General features: G+C 32.8%; 1 protein-coding gene across 1 annotated transcript; it reads right to left on the minus strand.

Moving 5' to 3' along the window:
* Window positions 1–7,946: 7,946 nt before the first annotated feature.
* On the minus strand, window positions 7,947–10,526 carry Pmvk (Phosphomevalonate kinase). Its single transcript, XM_090113265.1, has 3 exons — window positions 10,334–10,526; window positions 9,918–10,114; window positions 7,947–9,380 (listed from the first exon to the last, which is right to left on the minus strand). Exons 1-3 carry the CDS (start codon window positions 10,411–10,413, stop codon window positions 9,097–9,099), a joined length of 561 nt encoding a protein of 186 aa, XP_089969391.1. The 5' UTR covers window positions 10,414–10,526; the 3' UTR covers window positions 7,947–9,096.
* Between the last annotated feature and the right edge of the window lie 932 nt (window positions 10,527–11,458).

Below are 11,458 nucleotides of genomic sequence, written 5' to 3' on the forward strand. Positions count from 1 at the left end.
GGACCGATTTCGATAATTCTTTTTTTATTATATTCCTTGAAGTACCAGGATGGTTCTTATGTAGAGAAAACATAAATATGTACCACGGGCGAAGCCGGGGCGGACCGCTAGTTATATATAAAAATGAATCGCAAAATGTGTTGGTAAGCGCATAACTCGAGAACGGCAAAACTGATTTCGATAATTCTTTTTTTTATTATATTCCTTGAAGTACGAGGATGGTTTTTATGTAGAGAAAATGTAAATATGTACCACGGGCGAAGCCGGGGCGGAACGCTAGTAGTAGATAGATATTACACACCAAAAATATATTAAAATCTATAAATTAAGTAGGTATGCATTTTATAAAATATGGCACCCCTAACGAAATTATCCTCCGTTTTCAGTTTCAATAAACTGTAGCGTAGCCGACATCTCAAATTTTAATTTCATAACTTTTCTTCGTCAAAAATACAGTTGCCTAAAATAGTAGCAACGAGTGACATAGAAGTTTGTATTTTTTGGTACACGGAAGGTCTTCCGTGACAAAGGGAATGTTAAAACTTAAAATTGAGGAAAAAACAAGGTCATAATTTGCAGCGACGCTTCGGCTGCTGTAGGTAATTGTATGAAAGTACAAAACATGCATTTTGGTTTGCGTGACAGCGTGTTACTCGCTAAATATATTTAAATACATGGGATGTTAAATGGCAGGGCTATAATGCTATGAACACGCTACGTTTCAGTAATTCCGTGAATTCACTAATAATTTATTCATAATTAACGGTTTGGGGGTAATATAGCATTTTGATACTTTAATGCGTAACAATTTGAAAGAATTCGTTATGGGAGAATGGTATACTTATAAAAAGACGTGTGGAACTCGGGGACTGCCGCGGCATAGCATGCCTTCAAGCCACACCTCCGTGTCCGTCGGAGTGGGGAGCGTAAGGTTTTTTCGTTACGGAAACGGTCCCCGCGCTCAAGGCCCGCGATAGAAGCTATGCAATAGCTTAATAAATATGAAGATTTAAAAATATGTAATTCATCACAATCACAATCAAATAGATTTCTATAAAATGTATGTAGTTACTCCTCAATTTAACTTCGGAAACCAATTTCTATGAATTGTGTTGAAAAAGTGTTCTCATAGTCAGATATTAAGACTTTTATCTGATGATATGTTAAGTGTATAAGGAAATATTATCTACAAAAAAGTCGATACGAAAATCCCTTTATAAATGAAAATAGTACCACCATCTATGGAAAAAAATATAATCAATAAAACATTTCAAAATGAATAAGTAATAGCATTTTAATTGATCGAAACATGAACAATGAACCGATCGATAAAGAAACAAAATGCTTCGAATATCTAAGACATTTTCGTCGTGCTCGACAACGTAGATAAAATAAGATGTGATTATGAAAACAAGTTTACATTTTTATGGTGTTATGGATATCCGCTACGCGCCGCGTAGCCCGTAGCGCAGTATGTTAGCGTAGACTGAGCTTTCAAAAGTCAAATACTATTTTGATGTGCAAATATGTAGTGTATACTGCATTAATTGCTCGTCTATATTTCTGCTATAATATCTAGATTTTTTTGTTCTATTGTTCTACTATTTCAATAAAAATATTTAAAGTAGCTTTGCAGCAGTTTATGAATTTTATAGATGGAATTAAAGAGTCCTATAAGTCCAATGTTTAAATGAGTCCAAAATTATTTTTGTAAGAATTCCTTTACCAGTAATAAATTGTAAGACAACAACTATATAATATCCAATACTGTATTGGATATTATATAGTGTTGTATTGGCAATACACTCGTACGCGAAGTAGATAAATTACGTCATAACAATTTAAAAATCAAATATTATAGAAAACCATATTTTAAAACGTGGCAGCCACGAGTGGCTCTCACATTTTGGATACAATACTCTAAGGTTGCCTCGGAGACGATCGATCATCGATACCGCTTTAAATAAGAAGTGATTTGAATATTATCAGCTATCTTACAGAAACTCGGCCTCTTATTCACCGTCGCGTTTCAAAGCTTTGCTCGGCTCGTCAAGGCGAGCCAAGTACCACACTTCACGACAGTTAAACTTTATATATAGAGATGCTTACCCCCGACCCAGCAGTAAAATGGCTTTTTTAGTTACTACATTATATATAAAAGGGGATGAGCATGGAGCAGTGATTTGCAAAATTCCTATATAGAATATCGAGTTACTATTTGAAAATTTTATAAGAGAAGTATTAAAATAAAACCAATGAATAAATGAATACGCCTCAACATCTATCTATGACTGTATCAGATGATTCACACGTACACGTTTACGTAAAACAGAAAGCATGCGCAGAAGTGGTACAGCTATTCATGTCAGCATTCAGCAGAAAATTTCTCCATATAGAAATTAAAGATTCCAACGGATTTTAAACGCGATTTATTCATTATATTAGTGGCCACGGGGAGCGAGTTTGCTCTCTGCAAAGTGTGCGAAACGTCGGGAAAATAATATAATGAATAAATCGCGTTTTAAATTCGTTACTATCTTTTATTTCTACATTTATACTACTCGCGTAAAATCAAACGCTAGAAAATACTAATTTATCCAATTCCTCCAAAATAGAAGTAGATAAACTTGCAAGCGATAGATATCTCTAGCTGAATCCCTACAGTTATTAAACTAAACTAGCCTACCACGAAGCACTTTGTTCCCGTGAACTTCACGTTATCTCGGAACACCCATACTTCGCACAATTTTCCGTCCCATTGCACATAGTGAAGTTTTTGTTTTCACGAAAAACGTAGCCTATTTCTTTTCGTATAGGGTTCACATTTATATGCTCCAGTAATTTTCCAAATCCATCCAACTGTTCAGGTGAAAAAGAAAATTTATAGTATGAATGTATCAGGTGTTTCAGATGTACAATATTATAATTTATAATTTAAAAGTATGGCTGTGTAATATTTTGGACGTGCTTATTTCTGTTCAGTAAACCTATTTCTGTGCGCCTTACTACATTCTAGACACTATAGTCGTCGCCTGTCAATAATATACTGTACAGTATTATTGACAGGCGACGATGTAAAAAAAAATAATTTATATGCAAATCAATGGAAATTCCTACATTATTTTTATATTTCCCTTAATATTATGCGTAGATATGCGTATTATTTTGCGATGGTAACACAATTTATATTTCACAATGATGGCATTGTTTTAATAGGCAAAAAAAGTGAAACCTCTTCAAAATGTTAAACCTTTTCGAGTCAAAATGAAATGAAACTACCCTGTGATACGTGTTATTTGAGGAATGTAAATTTCCAGTGACATGTAACTTACTGCTGGAAAGTATCTTAAAATCTCGTGAATTACCAGCAATTATTAATATAGTTAGTACTTGAATAAGTTACAGGTTACGTCATAAAAATTTGGTGCTACGATGGTGCTACGTGAGATATTTTCATACATTGACCTGTCAAAGTGCCTACGATGCCGTTCATATCGGACTGTCGCGATTTTATTTTATATTTTTTTGCCTTTTTTGTAAATTTTACTTTATTTTGTACGTTCGAACATTTTCAAAAGCGTAGCTATATTTATGGGTACGCACGATTATATGAAATACACTTTCGAAGTCTTCAACATTGAATTAATATTCACTAAACCACAAAGCAGTTCTAATTTTATCCACAAACAAAAGTTGAAGAACCAGAAAATGAAATGCAGTACTTAAATTATGAGAATCTTCGCACCAGTAGTAAATATTCATATAACACAGGGAAAGTGGCATAAAATGCCACTTACATTAACATGCCACTTACCGAGAGCATTTTAGTTTTCAAATGGCTTGTGTCCCTACTGGTTGAATATGAAATAAAATAACGAGGAAAATACTTCGAAATATTTCCAACAATAAGGTGGATATCTTATATTTGAAACTTGTATCAAAGTTCAAAATATTTGTGAAGTCCTTATCACTGTTACATAAACCATGCCTATATTCATATATTCCATTTCTTGTACCTATTTTAAATTTAAATAGGACTTATTATTATTCGCATTTTTATATAATTTTTCGTATTGGTTTCATTATTTATTTATAACTAAAGGAACCATACTGGCACAAGGTACTTTTGAAATTCAGTTTAAAGATTAACAGTTTTTTAAGGATTATTGACAATTCTAAACTCAATAACAGTAACGGCTAATAAACTTTGATAATGGTAGATTATTACGGTATAAATATATGTAGGACGATAAAAACGACGTAGGCAACTTTTTATCACGAAAAGAACAAAGGGGAGAGTTATGGAGATGCGTATGTGATGAACGGCATTAGCGCGTTAATATGAAGCTACGGGTGAAGAGCTAAGTAGAACTAACGACTTAGTACCTGTATTTAATTAATGAGAACATAATCTAGGTCGCATATGAAATGACAAAATGAGTTGAGGTCGAAAAATATAACGATTTAGTTAAAAAGATAAAATGCCTTCCGGTTACACTATACCCGAATAATTAGGTCACCCTTTCCATAAACAGCTATAGACGAATTTTTTATCATTATACGACCAAAATATTATCAAAGAGTTTCGATTATAGTATTGCTTGATTTCTCTAAAAATTCTTCGCAATGACTACCCACTGATACTAAAGTTTTATTGGCTACATAATACATACCCTTACCCCGACTACGGTCTACGTTCGACTATTCAGACGTAGAATGCTGTATCTAGAGGATTGAGATATAAGTACACCTATAAGTGGATATTGAGCACATTCTAAACTTTCTAAAGTAAATAAGAAATACTTTTTCTAAAATATTTTACTATTACCAATCGAAAATTTTCTATAAATGCGAAATAGTTTGATATTTCAGATAAGAAAATTATTCTAAATTTCATATTCTTGAATTCACAAATTGGGTTGTATTTATTCGGGTGTTACGCAATTGTAACTTTTTGTCGAACTTAATAGACAGACATATAAAAACGTATAAAGCAACAACAACAACCAAAACAAATTAAAGGAATGTCCAATAATTCAAAAATAGGTATACTAAAAATACTGTGAATTATAGAATAAGAAAATTTTATAAGAATAAGATAGCATTGATAGAACATGATTGTTATAAAGCGTTCGTACTTCATAAATGAAACTATCTGACTGTTAACAACTTCTCTTTGTGTTAGATTCGTATTTTTTGTTATGTAACATACCACATAATGGTTCTTGAATCTCTATTAAAATATTGTTCCTTAATCCCTATAAACTAAACTTTCATGATCATAAAAATCAAACAATTTGCAAGTAAAATATTAATGGCATGTATAAATTCTATCTTTACTAGGCGTACAAGGAAATTAAATGGTCCCAACAAGACTTGAAAGGAGGTCTGCGCCCAGGAGATCAAACTACGGCAAGCCAATTAAATTTATGCATTATCCCGGATCCTGTGAAAGGATATTCGAGATAAACCAATCGCCGTTCGCTTTGTCATTGGATTAATCTTCAACACAAAAGTTTTTCAGTAGAGGTTGATTTAAATCGTTATCTTATTTGATTACGAAAATATTCGGGTCTATTGCCTGATAATGAATTGAAAGTTTGTGTATTTCAATTTATAACAAGCAAGAGGTAAAATAGTACCTACTTAGAATAATACTACTAAATAAAGTAATCAAACAAAGTTATCTCTTACCTATAACTTATACGGTTATAATCTATTCTTTGTAGTGAAAAACTTTGCAACCAAGTTTCTATAAAACCGCAGAGAAATATTGTGTGATATTTTAAAATGTTTAAAATATGTAGCAACTAACTAGGTACATTGTTAAGGCTGTTTATTAAAGAATTAAAACTTTAAACTATGTATGTAATTTGATTAGATCATAGTGTGTAATTTTTGTTACTAAACATATAATTGTAAGGTATAGGAAGAGTTTTATGAACATATGTTTATGTGTGTTGTGTATCCATTTCATATTTGAAGAAATCTAATACCGATGAATAAGAAAATAATATTAATAGTTCTTATGAGTTATATCAATATCGTGCTCCACTGTTTCATTTAAGAAATAATCCAATAGATTATGTAATGCTTACTAAGATATTTTGACTGGTTTTACGTAACAGACGTAGACTTTCTCCAGGTTAGGACAACTCGAGTGGATTTAAATAAAATAATGCTCAAAGAAAGAAATATTAAGTTTCCAGTGATAATAAAGATTATCGTGATAAGATCAGAAACAGCAATTATTAGCCAACGTCATCAAAAAACATCAAAGATAATCTGATATTCCTTTAAAATAGTGATACTAATTATACCGCAATCATGAAAACCATCATAAAAACTACTGCAAAGGTTGGATCGATGAAGTGCTGGAATGTGCTTGACAATAGTCGGCTCCTAGAGCCTGAGCTTATGATTCCAACATATATTTATATCGATGACGTTGTCAATAATTACAATGGCAATCGATAGAATAGGATATAATAATGTCGGGTGGCGCGGTGACGGCGGCGGCAACGGCGCGGTGGAGTGCCGCAGCCAGCGCGGCGTCCTTGCCGCTGGTAATACGCGCGAGTCACGCGACAGAGGTCGATAGCGGCCACAGGCCAGTCTCCTTCAATTATTCAGCACGCGACCACCACCGCCACCGCCATCGCACCAGGACAAAGGCGCGCACTGCGACACCTACCGGCCCACCGCCGGCCCGCCGCACCGTAGCTCCTTACAAAAATAAAGCCAGAAGCGACGAAAGCCAAAACGAAGCACACTTAACGCTTATCACTCCAAACCTTATCCGTTCTCGTTTGTGATGAGGTTCGATAGCACGCGCGGTGGTCGCGCGTTACGTAAAGGGCGCGACGAAGCGCGTTGCGCGTGTTTGCGCTCGTTGGGCGCGCTCGCGACAGGCGCTCGGAGTAAGGTCGCGCGCGAAGTGCCGCTACGAAGTTATGCAACGCGCCGCCACCGTCGCTCGGCCGAGAAAATCGAACGCGAGGGGCGCAGGCCTGTGCGCGCGCAGCCGCATCGATACCCTCCGCCCATAGACCTACAATTACGAGGACAAGCCTTAGGTAGGCGACCTCGCTCTGCGCGCTTCTGCGAAACTGTAATGGTCACACACAAGTAAACGTCTACTTGAAATGTAGCTCATGGACGATAGGTCGTGTGTGTGTAATACTACCGTCTCTGTTTATCTGCAAAAGCGGTATCTGGCAACAATCGCGCGAGTGTAGCGCTGTCGCCCGCTCGCCGGCGCCGCAGCGGCCGTCCTGTCCGCTCGCAGACGAGCCCGCAATTGACATTAGCCGCTGCTCGTTACGCATCCGGACGCGGACGCACTGATAGCTTTCATAAACCAACAAACTTAACGATAAACTTGTCCTCCAACCGTAAATAATTACTGCGCGCGCCTTAAGTTTGTATTAAGTATAATTATATTCAAAATTAATAATGTTTAATAGTAAAAGCTATAAAAATTCGTTTGGAGTTAGAATACTATTTTGTCCAAAAAATTGCAACTTTATCAATTAACACTTCACGGAAATACCTACTTGCTTGCTTGTTAGAAACTTAGGTTCTTTAACTTACTTCATTAGGTAATTAAATATATTACAAAGAAATAATACCTACCTATATAAAAATTGAATTGAAATACAAGGCAAACAAAGTCAAAGTTGTTCTTTTGTTTGTTTCAAAGTTTCCTACATAAATAAAATGCAAAAAAAATTCACGACCCTTGTGGATTATTCTAACATCTTCGTCTGGCCCAACTCAGACAGAACGTCTATTTTCTAAGTTAATGTATAAATCGAACTACTGACCTTCCTTTAGGAACGCAAGCGCGTAACCATTACGCCAAGGAGTGAAAGTCATCTAAGTTTATATTATGTATAAATTTAATATTTAATGGATGTAAAAAATAAAAAACATATAAGTATATTGTAATAAATAATTTAATGTAATAACGTTGTTTTTTTTACATCCCTTTACACCTAATACATAAATGGAAGTCATCCTTATAACATTATGTAATAAATTAAATAATATTATATTTGCTAAACTTCTAATACAGTAGTTGTAACGTTTATAAATTCTCAACCACAGTTCTCAACCTACCTGATATGAACAATTTTTTTTATTAAATATCCAGTAGGCTAAGAATATGTTGATGTACATTTTATAGCGATAAATAATTAGAATGTCTTGTCAGGACCCCAGAATAACAACAGACATAAAGCAACTTGATGTGTTTATCTGAGGTAATTGAACTTCGGCGTATATTTATAGATAATCTATAATTATTAAACAATGAGAAACATCAATTAAAATATAATATAATTATATGTCCTATAATAAATATAAATTGCGTCTAAATAAAATATAATAAAACGCAAAACATTTAATATATTATATTAGAGATTAGTGCTTACCAGTAATTTTACGCAGAAAACTTTTAATTAAAAAAAACAAAAACAATTATTTTACCACACAAAAGCCAGTCTTGATTCAAATGTGCGTTATAGAACTTTACAAAGTTCATTAGAACTGCACTAGAGGGCACTGTCTGCACTGTCTTAAAAGGTTCATTGTAATTCATGAAGTATGAAATTTCTCTACTAGAGGCCACTTTTATGTAACCACAAATTAAATAAATCATTAATTATAGTAAAAAAGCTATCAATTTTGATCTTATATGCTGTGTATAATATATAATATTCATATTAGCTAATACTAATACTTAATATAAAATGAATTTTCTCATTTATTACTTTATACATAATACATCAAGTTGAAGCACTTAACACAAAATAACAATAAATAAAATATAAAATGTATTCATGGTACAATTTGCAGATAATATTTTTTCTAATTACATATTCAGTTTTTAAATATACTTCAATAGGAAGGATAAAAATCACCTTGATTATTTTCCAGTTTCCACCACCATTCACCCACAATAATTTATTAAAATTATCTATCACTACATATAATTATAAAACCAAGTCGTCCGCCATCACAATAAACTTAATACTGCACCAATTTTAATTCTGTATCCACCAATGGAACCACTTTAGACCGAAAGCTAGTTCACTATAAGGGTGGAATTAACTTCATCACTTGCTCTAATTGTTTCTCCAAAGAGTCTCTCTCCCGTCCATTATTAATAACTAAATCCCAACCAAGAAAATCATCCAAGTCACACTCAGACACTACATCATCCACCCCACTTTTGAATTGATAACCTCTTTCTTTCCTTGTTTCTTCATCTGCGTCTAACCGGATTGTTCTTATAACATCTCCATAGTTCTCTTTGAACCATTTAATATCTGTCTTTCTTCTTATATCACTAATAATCCATATCGGCTTGTCTTGCGCTGTAAATTTGAATTATTTAAATAGTAGGGTAAATACACAAATTTTATTTTTAATAGAATTCAAGAAACTTATATATTAACAAGCACTTACACTAAATCAAGCAGAAATCTTTTTTGTAGTAATCACTGAAGCAATATTCTTTTCCATTAGTAAGCACAGAAATGTTATTGGAAATTATCTTCTCTTTATCATAAGTTTTGATATATTTAAAGAAGATAGATGTGTTTATAAAATTATTATATTACCTAATTCTTGAACAGGTGAATTTTTGAAATTTAAATTCACAAGTAAAACTTAATAAGAGGCCAAATGGACGATGTATTTATTATATGTAATTTGACAACATAATAAACAGTGTAACATTTATACCAGCCAACAAGAAATGTAGAACAACAGATTTTGATCTCATATTCTTAACTTCTGTATTGTGGAATAATAATTATGATTTTTCCAGTTTTAAAAATGTATGAAATGTGAAAGCAAAATAATACAACTTTTTATATTCATAATTCACTATACAGTAAAAAACTACAAACCAGTTTGACATGCAGCTCTGCAGAAACAACCATAATCTTGTTCCCGCATCTTATCACTCCAATTGATCAGCTCAAGACGGTACTGCTCTTTGTATGCGCTATCGCTTAACATCTCATTTAAATTCAAATTCAACTCCTTCGCCCAGTAGCTTTTTATAGGTAGAGATATCTTTATAACTTCACACTTGTCTCCCAACCTGAAATATGTTATCTAATATGATTTACAAATTATAAAACAATATCATTTTTTTTTTCGTTTTTACTATTTAATTCATAACACTTTTTATTGAAATATGTAGGAATATAATTATTGATAAAGTTACCTAGTACGTTACTTAAAATGTATAAACGTAGGTAATTATTGAAATGACAAAAAAATACATTACAAAACTCTTCACGCGTAATTTATAAACTACCTTTTCTGTAAATTATCCGTAAGAAAATCCTTTCCACATTTTCTTTTGCCACTAAATAATAAAATCACGAGAGGTGGCATTTTAAATAAATTAACTCTCTAAAAATGTGTCAAATTTGTGTCTTATATGAAAAATATTCCAAAAAATATAAATTTTGATCACTTTATCAAAATGTAATTTTTTAAAAGTTGATTGTAAAAACACGACAAAACTTTTGATTATTGACAGCCGACGGGCAAGTGCCACTGCCAAGTTGGGTGATTTGACAGAATTAACTCCATAATTACCAGTTTTGTATAAAAATCTTACACTGTGGAAATGTTATTTAAATATTATGATCTAAGAATAATAGAATAATTATATACAGTTTAGGTATTCTTAAAAGTTATATGTATTCATTTCATTTTTAATGATAAGTCAATGAATATTCAATTATGTATGTTGTGTTTTAAACAAAAACAAGTAAGGAGTCGGAAACACAAGCGAACAAAGCAAACAATTTATCGGGAAATTTCTAAGCGCTGACAACATAGGAGGCGTGCTGTCATCCTTTTAATATTAGTTCGATAGAGTGTTACGAGATGACTCTTATGCCGAAATTTATTTTAATCAAATAAAACCTAGATGTCACTATAAATTATGGTATGAATAAAATACAGCAACGTTCTAATAATTTCAAATACATATTATACAGTACTATAAGAATCACATAGCATAGCTTACGGACCGGTCTATATTTTTGGTCGCTTAATGTTTTGTAACGTTTTGTAACATCTTATTCTGAAAATAAAAGAATTACCTATTACGAACTGTTGTTATTTTATTATTACTTTATTATTGAAATTATTCTTACAAATTATTACAATAACTTAAGTCTAAGTCCCACAAAACTGCACATGCAGTTTGTCTGTAGGTATGTTTTGTTAATTTTATCGTTGAATTTACGCTTTAGTGCAATAAACTTACTTATCAACATATTATTTTAATGTTATACAGGCTAAGTAAGTTCATAAAAATCACTCAATAAGATTTTGACGTGACAACGTCTTATAATTTGATAGAGCTGGTTGCACGCACGAAAAAACATGACTCATGCGGCGTTACCTCGTCCTGAGGCGTTCCATT

The sequence above is a fragment of the Colias eurytheme genome, chromosome 19 (genome assembly GCF_061535395.1).
Source record: "Colias eurytheme isolate Ceu_HAF_F1 chromosome 19, ilColEury1 Martin Lab GWU primary, whole genome shotgun sequence".
NCBI classification, from domain to species: Eukaryota; Metazoa; Arthropoda; class Insecta; order Lepidoptera; family Pieridae; genus Colias; species Colias eurytheme.

Excerpts from the sequence above, each read along its gene's own strand:
- Pmvk (XM_090113265.1), bottom strand. The coding sequence starts at position 10,413 with ATGCCACCTCTCGTGATTTTATTATTTAGTGGCAAAAGAAAATGTGGA. Across the intron at positions 10,115-10,333 it reads ACGGATAATTTACAGAAAAG|GTTGGGAGACAAGTGTGAAG; the intron begins GTAGTTTATAAA and ends AACATATTTCAG. Across the intron at positions 9,381-9,917 it reads CAGAGCTGCATGTCAAACTG|CGCAAGACAAGCCGATATGG; the intron begins GTTTGTAGTTTT and ends TCAAATTTACAG.